General features: G+C 38.6%; 2 protein-coding genes across 4 annotated transcripts in view; one reads left to right on the top strand and one right to left on the bottom strand.

Annotated features, from left to right (window-relative positions):
• Positions 1-10,129, bottom strand: part of DHX57 (DExH-box helicase 57) — a 57,021-nt gene extending 46,892 nt beyond the window's left edge. The window contains exons 1-2 of one of the 3 annotated variants that reach the window (XM_041754796.1): positions 10,046-10,129; positions 1,343-1,560 (exon numbers count right to left, since the gene is read on the bottom strand). In XM_041754796.1, coding sequence (XP_041610730.1) covers positions 1,343-1,554 — 212 coding nt within the window. In that variant the 5' untranslated portion in view covers positions 1,555-1,560; positions 10,046-10,129. The other 2 variants (XM_041754797.1, XM_041754798.1) reach the window with 2 other exon arrangements.
• MORN2 (MORN repeat containing 2) lies at positions 8,168-17,756 on the top strand. The gene is made up of 8 exons (XM_041757002.1): positions 8,168-8,206; positions 9,070-9,144; positions 9,628-10,002; positions 10,144-10,273; positions 13,003-13,053; positions 13,613-13,719; positions 14,571-14,707; positions 17,512-17,756. The coding sequence occupies exons 1-8, from the start codon at positions 8,168-8,170 to the stop codon at positions 17,612-17,614; spliced, it is 1,017 nt and encodes a 338-aa protein (XP_041612936.1). The 3' UTR covers positions 17,615-17,756.
• Positions 17,757-17,824: the final 68 nt, after the last annotated feature.

Here is a 17,824-nt window from a genome sequence, read left to right as displayed (position 1 = left end):
TTTGATATTGATATATTAGCTCTCAATATATCCAAAATGACTGTTTTTCTTCTTGAACAACAACAAAAAAAATTGTAGATTCTCTGGTTGAGTATCAGATGATGTATTTGATTACGTTACAGACCATGTATAAAAGCATATATTTAGGGGCACTTGGGTGGCTCAGTAGATTACATGTTTGCCTTTGACTCAGGTCATAATCCCAGGTTCCTGGGATCGAGTCCTGTATCAGGCTCCCTGCTCAGTGGGGAGTCTGCTTCTCCCTCTCCCTCAGTCCCTACCCCTGCTTTTGCTCTCTCACTTTCTCTCTCAAATAAATAAATAAAATCTTTGAAAAACAAAATCCTATATATTTAAACTCTAAAATCATATACTTAGTGCATCAAGTGGCTTCAAGTACAAAAAGCACTTGGATACTGAGGATGATAGAGGGAATTGTCCTTCTTCTTCCATATCTTGCTCACTGTGGGGCCCAGATTCATTTAGTGGCAAGTTTAAACCACTTAAATGCTATTTGCTTTTCTTTTTCTTTTCTTGAGTGCATATAATTGTATTCATTTAAGTTAAAAGCATGTATTGTGCAGTTAAACTTCCAGCACTCACTTATATTCCTTTCTAACTAATATTTAGTTGAGAGTTATTCCCATAAAAGAAAGTGTACACATAGCTTTAAAGAAATCTTTTTTGTCTCTAAAGATTCTAAAGTACAGCCTGCATTGCCATTTGAGAGACAATGAGAATCCTCTATCTATACTGTATAACGTGCAGCAATAAAAGCTTTACTTTCATTAAATATTGATTAGAATTATCAGGATCTATTCATTATTTAAAAGTTGAATATGAAAGAAGCCTGGATATGACTCTGTCACTGGTCATCACATGAAGCACCAGTAAAGAGTTGGCTGATGTGTCTAGAAAATAGATAATTCATCAACTAAAAAGACAGAGTACAGCCAAGTAGCATTTTAGGTTTTTCAAACTACAGTGTGTAAGTGTGTAAGAAATACTTAAAATAACTTTTGCCAAAATGTCTTTCACTATTTCCAGTATTTACTTTCCTGGCAACATTAGTTACAATAACAGTATTATATTCAATTCACAGTGTCATGTAAGTTGAAGTTAACTTCAGATTTCCATCTTCTTAAAAAAAAAGCTGTTATCTGCCATCATGTCTTTAAGAAAAGGTTACAAAGTAGAGGACTGCAAGGTTTTAAAACAAGAGGAACAATTAACTTGACCAGAGTTTCTTGGCATTTCCCCCCCTTTCTCTTAGCTCTCTGCTGTCCCACAGATTAGAGATTGATACCGTTTCTATATTGAAACATTAAAAAAGTATAATGACCTGGATGAGCGCCTTGATTCAGTGAAGATACAAAAGTCATCACCTTCATCCCAAATTCTACTTGAGGCCTTTCTATTGCCAGCACTGCCACCGCCACTGCTGCCACCCCCATGAGATTTACTAGTGTGACTTCTGCCTCCTCTTCCTCCTCTAGAAGACCCTTTTCCACCTCCTTTGCCTGGCTTGCCTTTTCTTCTTACTGAAGAACTCATTTTCACCTGCAAGAGAAAAAATAATACAGATACCATAAAACCAGACAAGTAGAACAATCCTTTGTCAAAGTTATAAATATAGCCCATTATAAAGAAATAAGGAAACACACATTTTAAAAAAGGTCAGTCTAGGTGAAGCATAGGTAATTGTTTTACAAAAGCCTTACAAGCCCATCCCTCTGAGGATTAATATTTAGTGACTTTCTTGGACACGGATGTCTTAACCAAGGATATGCAACAGAAATACATGGAGAAGTTTCAAAACACACATGCTTAAGCCCCAATCTTACATTCTGACTAGGTTAGATTTGCTGTAGGGTTTAAAAAAAAACTCTAGTTGAAAAGACATTTTTTTCATGTATATAATATGTGATTTGATAAACAAAATTTTAATTTACATAATCACTTGCAGAGCCACAGACTTGATTCAGAGATTTTGCCTGTGTAGAGTAAAAGTACAGCTCTTTTGCATGCAGATGAAGTTGTTAACCAGTTTAAAACAGAATGACATAACTCTAAGATGTTTTATGTAAGCTTCATGGAAACTACAAAGAAAAGAAAAAAGTATATATATACGAAAGAGAAAGGAATCAAAGCATACCACCACAGAAAATCATCAAATCACAAAGACAGCAATAGAGGAAGAAAGGAACAAAGGAAGTGTAAAACACCTAAGAAACAATTAACAAAATGTCAATATTAAGCCCTTACCTATTAATAATTACTTTAAATGTAAATAGATTAACTTCTCCAATCAAAAGACACAGGATGGATGAACAGATGAGAAAACAAGACCCAACTATACCCTTCCTACAACAGAAGTGCTTTGGCTTTAAAGACACAGACTGAAAGTGAAGGGATGGAAAAAGCTATTTCATGCAAATGGAAACCAAAAGAGAGCAGGGGCAACTATACTTTTATTGGGCAAAATAGACTTTACGGCAAAAGCTAACAATGGAGAAAGATGGTCATTATATAATGATAAGGGGATTGATTCATCAAGAGGATCTAACAATTGTAAATATTTACACATCCAACATCAATACACCTAAATATACAAAGCAAAACAATTTATAGACCAAAAAGGAAATAAAAATGAAAATGATACATTAAAATTATAAAATATAGCCAAAGCTAGATTTAAGATATTTTCTTAGACTTACATATTCATATGTTAGGAGAAAATAGTTTTAACTCAAGAAGTAATAAGCTGCATTAAAAAGAATACCTAGGAATAAATTTAACCAAGGAGGTAAAAGAACTGTACACTGAAAACTATAGACATTGATGAAAGAAACTAAAGAAGACACATAAATGGAAAGATAGTCTGTGTTCGTGGATTGGAAGAATTGATATTATTAGAATGTCCATACTACCCCAAGTAATCTCCAGATTCAATGCAACATCTATCAAAATTCCAATGGCATTTTTCACAGAAATAGAACAAATAATCCTAAAAGTTGCATGGAGCCACAAACGACCCTGAATAGCCAAAGCAATCTTGAGAAAGAACAAAGCTGGAGGCATCAAAATCTCTGATTTCAAACTATATTACAAAGCTGTGGGAATAGAAACAGGATAGTATTGGATAAAAGCAGACACACAGATGAATGGAACAGAATAGGGACCCCAGAAACAAACCCAAACATATGGTCAATTAATTCGCAACAAAAGAGCCAAGACTATACAATGAGGAAAGAAGTTTCTTGAATAAATCGTGTTGGGAAAACTGGACAGCCACATGCAAAAGAATGAAATTAGACTATTATCTTATACCACACACAAAAATGCACTCAAATGGATTATTGACTTGAATGTAAGACTTGATGCTATACAACTCCTAGAAGAAAACACAGGTGGCAAACTCTGACATCAGTGTTGGTGATGATTTTTGTGACTCTGACTTCAAAATCAAAGGCAACAAAAGCAAAAATAAAAAGTGGGACTACATCAAACTAAAAAGTTTCTGCACAAAAAAGGAAAACATCAAAATGAAAAGGCAACCTACTAAATTGGAGAAAATATTTGCAAATCATATATCTGATAATGCGTTAAATATCTAAAATATATAAAGAGCTCATACAACTTACCAATCAAAACATTAGCAAAGAATCAGAAGAGACATTTTTCCAAAGAGAACATATAGATGGCTAACGGGTACATGAAAAAATGCTCAACATCACTAATTATCAGGGCAATACAAACCAAAACCAAAACCACAATGAAATATCACCTCACACTTCTGAGAATGGCTATTATCAAAAAGACAAGAATTAACAAGTGTTGGCAAGGATGTGGAGAAAAGGGAACTCTTGTGCACTCACTGTTGGTAGGAATGTAAATTGGTGCATCCACTATGGAAAACAGTATGGAGGTTCTTCAAAAAATTCAAATTAGAACTAGCATACAATTTAATAATTCCACTTCTGGGTATTTATCCAAAGAAAATGAAAACACTAGTTCAAAAAGATACATACACCACTATATTGACTGAAGCATTATTTACAATAGCCAAGATATGGAAATAACCTAAGTATCCATGATGGATGAATGGATATAGAATATGTAAGATATATAGATATATATACACACACAATGGGATACTACTCAGCCATAAAAGAGAATGAAATACTGTTATTTGTGACAAGGATGGACAGTGAGGGCATTTTGCTAAGTGAAATTAGTCAGAGACAGAAAGCAAATACTATACAATCTCATTTGTATGTGGAATGTATAAACCAAAACACAGGCTCACAGATAAGAGAACAGATTGGTGGTCACCAGAGATGGGGGGTAGAGGGTGGGTAAAATGTGTAAAGGGGGTCAAAAGGTACAAACTTCCAGTTATAAAATAAATAAGTTATGGAGATATAATATACAGCATGGTGACTATAGTTAATAATACTCTATTGCATATTTGAAAGTTGCTAAGAAAGTAATCTTAAAAGTCTTCATCACAAGAAAAAAATCTTTTAACTATGTATGGGGTTGGTGCTAGCTAGACTTACTGTGGTGATCGTTTCACAATATATACAAATGACAAATCATTATGTTGTATACCTGAAACTGATATAATGCTATATGTCAGTTATACCTCAATTAAAAAAATTATCCAACTATATGCTATTTATTCATCACTTTAAATTCAAAGAAACAAATGAATGAAAAGTAAACAGATGGTAAAAGATAAATTACATACAGCAACCACAAGAAAGCTGGAGTGACTATGCTAATATCAGACAAAACAGACTTTAAAGCAAAAAAAAAAAGTTACTAGAAATAAAGTACATTTCATAATGTTAAAGGAGTTGATCTATCAGGAAGATATAATAGTGATAAACATATATGCACCTAATAATAGCACCAAAATACACGAACCAACAACTGACAAATGAAGGGAGAAACAGACACTTCAAAAGTAACAGGTGGGGGACGCCTGGGTGGCTCAGCGGTTGAGCATCTGTCTTTGGTTCAGAGTGTGATCCCAGGGTTTTGGGATCGAGTCCCACATCGGGCTCCCTGCATGGAGCCTGCTTCTCCCTCTGCCTGTGTCTCTGCCTTGTTCTCTCTGTGTCTCTCATGAATAAATAAATAAAATCTTTAAAAGAAAAAAAAAGTAACAGTTGGAAACTTCAATACCCCACTTCTTTTTTTTTTTTTTTATTTTTTATTTTATTTATTTTATTTTTTTTAATACCCCACTTCTAATAGTGGTGGAAGAACAACTAGATAGAAGATCAATAAGGAAACATTAGATTTAAAACACAGTATACTGGGATCCCTGGGTGGCTCAGTGGTTTAATGCCTGCATTCAGCCCAGGGCGTGATCCTGGAGTCCTCGAATCAAATCCCATGTGTCAGGCTCCCTGCATGGAGCCTGCTTCTCCCTCTGCCTGTGTCTCTGCCTCTCCCTCTCTCTGTGTGTCTCTCATGAATAAATAAATGAAATCTTTGAAAAAAATAAAATAAAACACAGTATACACCAACTAAGACCTAAGAGACATCTATAGGACACTCTACCCAACACCATATATATTTTTCTTGTTTGCACAAGGAAAATTTTCTGGGACAAATCGTATCCTAGTTTATAAAGCAAACCTCAATATATTTAAAAAGATATAATGCAAAATGTGTTTTGCAACCATAGAAAAAAATGAAATTAGAAATAAAAGCAGGAAAAATTTTTGGAAACTCATTGTTATGTGGAAATTAAACTAGGCCTCTTGGTATTCCTTTCTTCAAAATCCTTCATAATAATACATATTTATACAGTGTTTATTTTATGTTTATGTCCCCTTTCCTCCTTTCAAAAAGCTCTCTGAAGGCAAGAATTAGGTCTATTTTGAGTAACACAGTACCTCTTACAGTGTCTTGTATACAGTAGGAATTCAATATATACTTGGGTAATGAATGATTGAAGGGTGAATAAATGGCTGGTATGAGACTGGAGATTCATTCTTTCCACAAATATTTTTTTGAGCACTTATCATGTGCCAGATCCTAGGGATATGACAGCAAAGAAGACAAAATTCCTCATGAAGCTTACCTTCCAAAGGGAAAGAAAAACAATAAACAAATAGATAATATCAGTTAAGTGCTATACAGAAAAAGAAAATGCCTAATACTGTTATTTTAAATAGAGTGGTCAGGTAAGGCCTCTCTGAGATCATGTTTGAACAGACACCTGAACAAACTGAGAGAATGAGCCATGAAATATTTGTGAAAATAGTATTCTTAGGGGAAGGTGCCAAGTCCAGTACATCTTCAATGCACTGAGCTGGACAAAAAGTAAGAAGTCTAAGGGGTCGGTACGAAAGTGAAGAACAGCAGTGAGGTCAGAGAGCAGAAAAAGCCAAGAAAACTCTGGAGACAGGGGGTGCCCCAGGAGGAGAGGCAAGAGAGAAGAGGCTGTGACCTCAGTAAAACCTGCAGGCCACAAAGCTAACATTGCATTGCCACTGGTTGGGTTTAGTTTTTAAGTTTTTAAAGATCTGGTTGGATTTAGTTTTTAAGTTGCAGTTGCTGCCAATTTAGGCTAATACCTGGCTTTGACGATTTTATACACAATATTTTTGTACATCACAACTTGGCCACCTTTGCTCCAAACAATAGGATGAATTTTCTTAAAGTAAGCTTGGTTTCTGAACTTTTTGGTGATTCACGTATGTGCATAGATTCTGTGATCCCATTTCATACTGCACCATACAGAAACACTTTGTATGAACGAATTGCTTTTTATTTTCACATTATTAGTAATGTCATGGTTCAATTACATGCTTATTCACCTCATAAATTTGTTATTAGTCTTTGAAGAAAAAAAATATGTAAATATGTACGTGTAACATGAGACTTTCTAAAGCAGGACTTAAAGTATTTTGGAAAAGTCTGACAGTGTATCACGTGAATTCGGATTTTACCTCAATGCCAAGAATTATGTTTAGAGAGGTAAAAAGAAGCTTGTTTTGATCTCAGAAAAATAGATTGCTTTGGGTTTTATGTATCTTTAGATTCTTAAAAAGCTAGAATCTACTCTGTTTAACTAAAAGTAATTTGGAAAAATAATTTTAAATTCTGAATATGATAGGAAGTCACTAAAGAGCTGAGGCAAAAGATTGTTATGACTGACTCAGGTTTTAAAACAATTAGGCTAGCTGCTATGTGAAGAATAAAAAGCCTGGGGGAGGGAGGGAGGAGAAGCCAGGAGGCCAACTAGGAGATTATTGCAGTTGTTCAGGCAGAACAAATACAGGAAAAATAAGGTGGTTTGGACTAGAGTGGGAGTAGTAGAGTTGAAAACTGGTCACAGATTGTGAATGTATTTTAAATGTAGATGAATTAGACGAAAAGTATGAGAAAGAAATGTCTACAATTTTGGCCTAGGTTAACTGGGTAAAGAGTGGTGTTATAAAAAAAAAAAAAAGAGTGGTGTTATGTGCTCAGAATTGGAATATTGGGGAGGAAAAGATCTGGGGAGGGCGTCACAAATGCAGATTGGATATGTTGCCTTTGAGATGCCAATTAGATACCTACATGGAGACATACTGAAGGTAGTTGAATATACCATTGAGGGGAAAGGTAAGATTATTTCATGTAACCCTCTAAAAATCTAGTACAGTAAATATTATTATCTATATTTTACAGAGGAGGAGCTTAGAGGACAAGTAAATTATATGACTTGTCTAATGTCACCTAATGTGTAGAAGCAAAGTCTGGAGCCAGGGTTTGAAACAATCTGTTTGACATCAAAGCCAAAATTCTTACTTTTTTTTTTTAAAGATTTTATTTATTTACTCATGAGAAACACAGAGAGAGAGACAGAGACACAGGCAGAGGGAGAAGCAGGCTCCATGCAGGGAGTCCAATGCGGGACTCAATCCTGGGACTCCAGCCCTGAGCCATCTGGGCGTCCCAGCCAAAATTCTTTCTACGGTATCTCCTCCTCCTCACCATCAACATGTACCTTGTATCGTCAATGCAAAGTTCAATGATAAACCAGACTTCTTTTGATTTGTGCCTGGGTCTTAATTTATAAAAGTGACAAGGAGAGGTCAATGCCACCAAAAGAAAAGTGTAACGTTATTCCCCGTTTGGCCAGAAAGGAGAGAAGTACATCATGCCACGCCAGGCCAGGCCACAGGAGGAAGCACCAAGTGTCAGTCAGGAGGCACAAAGGAGCCAGGGGAAGGCAAAGCCATAGTCCTTCTAGGATTTCCACAGGAAAGGCAGGCAGAATAAACAGTTTAGGACTGGCCAGTTAAAATAATTCCAGCAGGCTTGGGGCATAGGGGGTGTCCTGGTTGCCTGTGACCTGACCCTGGGTTGATTTGGGGGTAGGGAAAAATTGGCTTGGTGGGCAAAAATTACTTAAAGCAGGTAGGTCTTTGGGGGTTGGTCTTCATATGAAAAGCATGTTCACAGGTCAAGGTCCGTTAACTATCCCTGGCAAGGGCAGTTTCTTGGCCAGCCAGGCCCCTAAGGTGTCAAAATATAATAAAATATGGAAAATAAAAAATGATTAATACACTTTTCCAATCCAAATTTAAAATCCCGTGACACCTGGGTGGCTGTGTTTGGGCGGCTGCCTTTGGCTCAGGTTGTGATTCTGGGATCTGGGATCTAGTCCTGCATAGGCCAGGTGGGATCCAGGCAGGCTGACCCGGGCCGGTGAGTCTGGGCCAGCAGGATCCCAGGGACCAGCCTGTTGTAAAGAGCCGGCTTCTTCTCTGCCTGTGTCTCTGCCTCTCTCTCTCTCTCTCTCTCTCTCTCTGTCTCATGATTAAATTAAAAAAAAAAAGTAAATCCCTTCATTGCAAGTTTTCCTGACTCCAGATCTCTTAGATAAGAATATCCTAAGAAGCCCAACTACCTCAAATTCTTCTGTAAAAACAGTGGTGTTTATATGTATATAAGTACTCACAAAAATGTAGGGTCATTAAAAGCGTAACAAGAGGTCAAAAAAATAGGACAAACTGAATTCTGTAAAGTTGTGCATCAATAATTACTTATTATTTCTAGAACTCAGAAAAGGGGAAAGGATATACAAATCAGACAGAAAGATCAGAACTTCGGCTCAAAAAACACCCAGACCAGGTAAGTTTGTGTAAGTAAAATACATTAGGAAAAAAGCAAGAAGTTACCGTGCTCTGACTTTTAAAGAGTGGGTAGCCAACCAGAGCAAGCCCCAGCCAGCTTGGCTAACAACCATCAACAACCTGTCTCACACCCATCCAAAAAAAAAAAAAAAAGTCACCTTCACAACCTGATCTGCGATCTGCTCTCAAAATGTTGAAGGAAGACTTGCCGGCTGTATCCAATACGACTCACTCCAGATGTTCTCGAGGGAATGGGAACTGGGTTGTATCATCTACACGGATAAATCTACTATTTTATTCCATTTAGCCTGGGAAGATTCCAACTACTTTTTCTTCACCGTGGACACAGGGACCTAAGTTGGGCTCAAAGAGGATCCTTTGTTTCACACCCAAAACAGGCCCCCAGGAGCAGAATCACCAAACGGGATACTTAAAACCGATCACACACCACTCCCTTCCCAGCAAACCTCTGGCCCCACAGAGCCAGCTCCACGCAGATGCCCACACCTGGTACCTTTCTTCCAGCAAACACTCAGACCCAGATGACAAGGGACAAGAAAGGAAACCCGAGCCTCTCCAATGCAACTCTTTACTCCTCCAGCCGGGACGCGGACACCCCGGGATCCTGCTGGTGCAGACCCACCGGCCCCGGGTGGCCTGCCTGGATCCCACCCGGCCGGACGCTCCTCCCACCCCGACCACCCGGGGAGGGAGGCGGGGGACGGCTCCGCACACCGACAACCACGGCGGCGAGCCGACCACGCACACAGGCACACATCCCCGGTCCGCGGAACGGGAGGCCGCGGTGGGTTCGCAGCCTGCTTCCCGGGGCGGCGGTCGGAGGCAGCGCCCAAAGGCGAGGGGTCCCGCCAGGGCTTCGCCACCCACCGCGACCTCACCTGCAGCGGCTCCGCCGCGGCCCTCCTGCAGCAGCACAACCTGCTGTCTTCTGATTGGCTCCGCTTCGGCCCCTCGCATATTCACTTCCGGGTGAGAGGTGCCTCGTCGCCCCGGCAACCAGGGCGCGCTCCGCACCCACTTAGCACTTGGTTCCCTCAATGCGGTAGAGCTGGCGGCCCAGGAGGAATCGCGGAGTCAAGAAAATCTCTGCCGCACACCTCTGTCGAGTGAGTGCCCCTCCTCCCAATGCCCCGAGCGCGGAAGGGCACAGGGCTGCCCTAAGTAGAGCTCACCTGACGCCACCGCGTGGCCCCTGGTGGCTCCGGTGTGGCTGTGACTTACTTCCTGATCGTCTACACTGGGGATGGCGTGGGGCACACGGAGAACCCGCCTGGCCTGGGGTTCAGAACACCTGGATTCTACCTCTGATTCGGCCATCTATTGGCTGTCGTGAAATCTTAGTCAAGTGCCATCATCTCTGGGTTTCAGTTTCCTCTGTGGTGCCAGATGGTCTCCACATCTCTTAGGTTCTCCCTAGCTCTAACATTACAAAGTTTCAAATGTGGAGCAATTTAAGGGCATTTGAAAACAGGTTTTTTGGGACTCCTTGGGTGGCTCAGCAGTTTAGCGCTGCCTTCAGCCCAGGGTGTGATCCTGGAGACCTGGGATCGAGTCCCACGTCGGGCTCTCTGCATGGAGCCTGCTTCTGTCTCTGCCTCTCTCTCTGTGTCTTTCATGAATAAATAAATAAAATCTTAAAAAAAAAAAAAACAGTTTTTTTTTTTTTTGTATGATAAAGCACTGCTTGGTAAGCACTTAATGCCTGCTTCCTAAGTGCCATTCATTCACTAGACATTCAGTTCCTATGAACAAGTACTAAGCACCTACCACTAAGTACTAAGCTGGACACTAGAGTGAGAAAAAAAAGATTTGACTAATCCCTGATCTCTGACCTGGGCGAGCTGGGTATTGTGATTGGGGATTCCAGCACAAAAGCGTTGTTTTAACAGGGTTCTAAGTGTGTGGAGATGCCTAGAAGAGTCTGGGGTGAGGGGAGATAAGAAAGGCTTTGCTCAGGTGATACCTGTCTTTTTCTTTGTGCTTTTTTTCTGGGAAAAAATTGCAACTTCGTATCCCAGTTCACCAATTTACTTTTCCGTTGTATCCATTATGCTATTCAGTCATTACACCAATTATGTTATTCATTTCCTAGATTGCTAATTGGTTCTTTTTCATAACCTGTCTCAAGGATACTATACCCTCCCTTCCTCTCTGAGGATGTTACAGTATTCTGAGGTCTTCTACCTATTTTGTTATGTTTCCTCAAAGGGGATGAGCCTCCGGTCTTTTTCAAGTGGCACCTAAATTAATTTTTATATTTTTATATTTTTTATTTTTTTAAAGATTTTATTTATTTATTAGAGACAGAGAGAGAGAGAGAAGCAGGTAGGCTCCATGCAGAGAGCCCCACGCGGGACTCGATCCCAGGTCTCCAGGATCAGGCCCCAGGCCGATCGCAGCGCTAAACCGCTGAGCCATCCGGGCTGACCCTAAATTAATTTTTAAATAAAAATTTAGTTCTCTTGGCCCACCCGCAGAGATTCTGATTCAGTAATATAGGAACTTGCAAGCAACCTAGGTAATTCTGATGCAGGAGCCACACTTTGAGTAACATTCTGGTAGACTCTATTGTCCCAGAAGTTAGAATTTACTTATCTTCTCCATATTTATGTGTTCTTTGCTATTGGAAAAAAATAACTTCTAATGATTTAGTCTGCTAAATGTCCCAGGGCTTTGAGGCATAGATTCCCCTCAGTCCTTTCTTTTGATCTCGTCTCCATTCCAATCTCATTCTGTTTAGACAGCCTCACCCCTACCTCTCCCCACTATCATATACTATCTTTCTTTATTTTCTATTCCCTCCTTGTGCCAATTCCTCACTCCACTTTACCTCTGTGAGGGCATCAACAGGTCATAGAAGCTACCCAAGAGAAATAGAAACGTATATCCACACAAAAACTTATACATGAATGTCTATAGCAAAGTTCTTCATAACAGTCCAAACTGGAGACAACCCCACTGTCCACCAATTGATAAATGGATAAACAAACTGTTATTGCTGTACAGTGGACTGTTATTTGGTAAAAAGGGATGAAGTACTGCTACATGACATGGATGAACCTTAAAAACATGCTAAGTAAAAGAAGCCAATCATAAAGGACCACATACTGTGTGACTCCATTTATTTTATTTTATTTTATTTTAATTTTGTGTGTGTGTGACTCCATTTATATGTAACGGCCAAAATAGGCAAATCCATAGGGATAGAAAGTAGATTAGTGGTTGCCAGGGGCTGGAGCGGAGTTGAGGTGGGGCTGGGGATAGAGAAGAGATGGGAGTAGAAATTAGGGGAATGGAGACTAACTGTTAACATTCTAAAATTAGATTGTGATGATAGTTTCATACCTCTGAATATGCTAAAAAACATTAAATTGTATACTTTTAAAGGGTAAGTTTTATGGTATGTAAATTATACATTAATAAAGCTATTATAATAAATAAAAATAGATCATCTAGACAAAATTATTAATTTCCTCAAGACCCTACACTAGATGATGGAAATGCCAAATAATCATGATACGTGAGCAGCCCAGGTGGCTCAGCGGTTTAGCACTGCATTCAGCTAAGGGCCTGATCCTGGAGACCTAGGATCGAGTCCCACGTCGGGCTCCCTGCATGGAGTCAGCTTCTCCCTCTGCCTGTGTCTCTGCCTCTTTCTCTCTCCTTCTCTCTCTCCGTGTTTCTCATGAATAAATAAATAAACTCTTTTAAAAAAATCATGATATGTTTATGATCATATGAAGTGAGTCAGTTTGGTTAGCCCTTAAAGCACATTTGGTCTTCTAACATAAAAATATTTAAGTTTACGTGACTTTTCTTAACTCTTTTAAAACAGCTGCTGAAGTGTATAAGATAAACTTCATATTTCCAAATGGAGACAAGTATGGTAAGCACATATTTCAATTACTTTTTCTATCTCGATTTAAATTAAATAGCTTAAGAGTAAAATAAAAAGAGACTGTAAATTTTGTAAAACTACTATTGGGATATTAATTCCACTAAATAAAATGACACAGAAATACTAATAGATGGACAGATTTTAAATTTAAACTCTAATGTTAAGTCTAGGCAGTATGCCTTGAAACCTATATATGGGATCTGTCAGTCTTCCTGGCTGGTATGTTTTAATGGTTATAGGGCCTAAGGGGCACCTGTCTTGCTCAGTCAGAAGAGCATACAACTCTTGATCTCAGGGTCATGAGTTCAAGACCCATGAAGGATGTAGAGATTACTTACATACATACATAAATTTAAAACAACAACAACAAACCCCAAGACCTTTTAAGTCCATAGAGCTCCTTATCTCTGGTCACATTAGTTTCAGTGCTAGAGAGCCAAAGAGACCCATAGGGGTGCAGTTGTGATTAGGCCTGAACATACTTTATCACCTAGTCAAACAAGGTTCCCATTCATAATGAGTTATAATATATTTATCTCTTGTTTAGATGGTGACTGTACAAGAACATCTTCTGGAATCTTTGAGAGAAATGGAATAGGTATTCATACCACTCCTAATGGGATTGTCTACACAGGAAGCTGGAAAGATGACAAGGTATTGTTGTTATTGTAATATTGACAGTGGATAAGTAAACCTATTGCTTAAATGATTCCTGGCATTTCACCATTAATGAAAAGCACATATGAGTAGACTATACAATAAAAATAACTGATATGGACATAGGAGTGATACTAAAGTCATAAAAGGTTTATCATCTTTTTTAAAAGTTTTATTTATTTAAGTAATCTTTACCCCAATGTGAGGCTTAAACTCACAACCTCCCACCACCCACCACCCTGAGATCAAGAGTCTCATGCTCCTCTGAGCAAGCCATAGAGGCTCCCTGTCATCTTTATTATTATCTTTCTCATCTCCTATTCACTTAGTAGTTAAACTCATTACATAATTTACTCATCTAATCCTCATAGCAACCTCATGACATAGGTAAAAATTAATGCTCCTATTTTACAAATGAGGGAAATCAGGCTCAGGTTTCTTGCCCAGGGAGTAATGAAACCAAATATATACCCAGGTCTGCCTGAATACAAGTTTTTGTTGCTCATAACTAATTTGTACTGTTTCCTGGGCTAATTAAATTGGTTGTCCTTTAAGATCTTTGACATATTCACAATATCTTGAGGATGCTATTATCATCATCATGGACCCCCTAGATATTCAGATGCTCCAGATCAGGAACATTTGACTTGGTGGGCTTCAGAGAGAGATGCATTTGAAGGACAATGATAAATGGTAAATGTCTTATTTTATTTTTGTGGAAATAAAGGGTGATACAATGATAGGTTAAATAATAACTAAGTGGATGATAGACCTATTTATGTACATTTTTGAAGTATTCTAGGTAACTGAATGTTAGTTACTGAGATCATTTCCTTTGTTATAAACAGATGAATGGTTTTGGAAGACTTGAGCATTTTTCGGGAGCAGTGTATGAAGGACACTTTAAGGACAATATGTTTCATGGACTGGGGACATATACATTTCCAACTGGGGCAAAGTATACTGGAAACTTCAATGAAAATAGGTAGGCTTAAAATAAAGTCATCGTGGTTATAAAAGATTCTTTCCAGGCATATTTGCTTAAATATTATATTTAGTTAATACTAAAATGCTAAATATTCTTTTGTAATATATTTCATTAAAATATATTTATAATATATTTATTAAGAATTACTGGATTAGGGATCCCTGGGTGGCGCAGCAGTTTGGCGCCTGCCTTTGGCCCAGGGCATGATCCTGGAGACCCCGGATCGAATCCCACATCAGGTTCCCGGTGCATGGAGCCTGCCTTCTCCCTCTGCCTGTGTCTCTGCCTCTCTCTCTCTCTCTCTCTCTCTCTCTCTCTCTCTTTGTGACTATCATAAATAAATAAAAATTAAAAAAAAAAATTACTGGATTAGAGGCACCTGGGTGGCTTGGTGGGTTAAGTGTCTGACTCTTGATTTCAGGTCAGGTCGTGATCTGAGTTGTGAGATCGAGTCCTGCATTGACCTCTAAGCTGGGCGTGGAAGCTGCTTAAAATTCTCTCTGTCTCTCTCTCTCTGCCCCTCACTCTGCCCCTCTCCCTCTCTCTCTATTAAAAAAAAAAAAAAAAGAATTGTTGGGTTATTTGAGGGGGAAAATGTCATGAGAGGCTAAGACCATCATGAGCCTCCAAAAGAAAATATTCTTGGTAGTAATCTATTAGACTTTTCTTTTTTTTTTTTTTTTTTTTTTAAATTTTTATTTATTTATGATAGGAACACAGTGAGAGAGAGAGAGAGGCAGAGACACAGGCAGAGGGAGAAGCAGGCTCCATGCACCGGGAGCCTGACGTGGGATTCGATCCCGGATCTCCAGGATCGCGCCCTGGGCCAAAGGCAGGCGCCAAACCGCTGCGCCACCCAGGGATCCCTCTATTAGACTTTTCATTTATTTCCTCTTACCTTTCGTATTACTATAGAACCTTTTGAAGTCAACTTGAAAATGGAAAATAGTCAGAATTATTGAGAAAATTTAGGCCAAAAATTACTTTCACTTAAAATATCCAGATAAACTTTTTTTTTTTTTAAAGAGGGAACGAGGGAGATGGGGGAGAGGGAGAGGAAGCAAGAGAATCTTAAGCAGACTCCACACCCAGCATGGAGCCTGATATAGGGCGGCTCCATCTCACAACCTTGAGACCATGGCCTGAGTCGAAACCAAGAGTTGGATGCTTAAACAGCTGAGGCACTCAGGCACCCCATCCTGATAAACTTTTAAAAAAGAAGCCTTGGGAGATAATTCATAACTGTTTATTGGATTTTGACCTGATATATGTATGTATTTTTACTAAGATAATTTTTTAAATGTAAGCAAAATTAGTCTTCGGATTATAGAAATGTACCCATTGTTACCTTTCTGAACTTATGCTTGAAGGAAAAATAAAAGTGAAATGAAACAAAAGCACACTTTTATAGCTTAATCTTCACACTGAATATTATGCCATGTCATCCAGAGATTCATGTTTATTTATAAATATCTCTTTATTTTTTCTAGAATTGAAAATGCAGACTAATTGTTATGAAGTTGTTGATATAAATACATTTTGAGGAGGGTAGAAAAGTATTCACCTTTTTTTATTCCAAGTCTGTGCTGATAACACAAACTTTTTCCACTGATGTTAATGAAGGGAAAAATTCTAACTCATGGTATTAAAGTCTATTTGTATATGTGAAGTACATTTTCACTACTTCCAAGAGTCCAAGAAAACACCCCACATAGAATACAACACCTCACACATAGTTGATAGTCAATAAATATTTGTCAAATAAATGAATGAACTAATATGAATTTTTCATTTTTTAACTGATTGTTTAAGTTTTGTATAAACTTAGTGTATGAGGTCCAAAAATCTTGGACACCAAAATTTGTATAATAACAAGGTTTGTTTGGGATAGTAATGGTTTTGGTAGGATATGAAAGCAGGATGCTGAATTTTATTTTATTTTATTTTATTTTATTTTATTTTATTTTATTTCATTATTTTATTTTATTATTTTATTTTATTTTATTTTTAGGATGCTGAATTTTATTTATTTTTTATTATTATTATTTTTTTTAAAAATTTTTATTTATTTATGATAGTCACACAGAGAGAGAGAAAGATAGAGAGGCAGAGACATAGGCAGAGAGAGAAGCAGGCTCCATGCAGGGAGCCCGACGTGGGATTCGATCCTAGGTCTCCAGGATCGCGCCCTGGGCCAAAGGCAGGCGCCAAACCTCTGCGCCACCCAGGGATCCCTATTTTTTATTATTTTTTAAAGATTTTATTTATTTATTCATCAGAGAGAGAGAGAGAGGCAGAGACACAGGCAGAGGGAGAAGCGGCTCCATGCAAGGGAGCAAGGGAGCAAGGGAGCCGACGTGGAACTCAACCCTGGGTCTCCAGGATCAGGCCCTGGGCCGAAGGTGGCAGCGCCAAACCGCTGAGCCACCCGGGTTGCCTGAGGATGCTGAATTTTATTTCTTTTTCTTTTTTTAAAGATTTATTTATTTATATACTTATTTATGATAGACCGAGAGAGAGAGAGAGAGAGAGGGCAGAGACACAGGAGGAGGCAAAAGCAGGCTCCGTGCCGGGAGCCCAACGTGGGACTCCATCCCGGGACTCCAGGATCGCGCCCCCTGGGCCAAAGGCAGGCGGTAAACCGCTGAGCCACCCAGGGATCCCTGGATGCTGAATTTTAAATCAAAGTTTGAAAGTGGGAAGATATAATTCTTCAGGCATAGAGTATAATATGCTAGACAATCTTATACCTAGACTGTATATTCTTGGCTAATGAACAAATTTATTTTTTACGATTGCAGGGTGGAAGGTGAAGGACAATATACTGATATCCAAGGACTAGAATGGTGTGGTAACTTTCATTTCACTGCTGCTCCAGGCCTGAAACTAAAGCTCCACATGTAGTATATTCTGCATTAAAGTTTTAATGTGGTAACTGAAGCTTTTAGTTATAAAGAAAACTTAGTCATCTGAAATAACTTCATACACTACCTCTGTATCATAATTTTGCCAATAAAACCATCATTCGATGTCTTTTTGAACTTTATTTTCATTATCTTATAATTAGTTTAAAATAAATTATGTGGGGATGGTTGGGTGGCTCAGCCAGTTGAG

The sequence above is a fragment of the Vulpes lagopus genome, chromosome 5 (assembly GCF_018345385.1).
Source record: "Vulpes lagopus strain Blue_001 chromosome 5, ASM1834538v1, whole genome shotgun sequence".
NCBI lineage: Eukaryota > Metazoa > Chordata > Mammalia > Carnivora > Canidae > Vulpes > Vulpes lagopus.
This window is presented reverse-complemented; position numbering and strand designations above follow the sequence as displayed.

What these genes read in the sequence shown, in the direction of transcription:
- MORN2 (XM_041757002.1), top strand. Translation starts at nt 8,168, where the DNA reads ATGCCACGCCAGGCCAGGCCACAGGAGGAAGCACCAAGT. An exon ending in TCCAAATGGAGACAAGTATG is followed by an intron (nt 13,054 to 13,612) that starts GTAAGCACATAT and finishes TCTCTTGTTTAG; the next exon opens with ATGGTGACTGTACAAGAACA. An exon ending in GAAGCTGGAAAGATGACAAG is followed by an intron (nt 13,720 to 14,570) that starts GTATTGTTGTTA and finishes TGTTATAAACAG; the next exon opens with ATGAATGGTTTTGGAAGACT.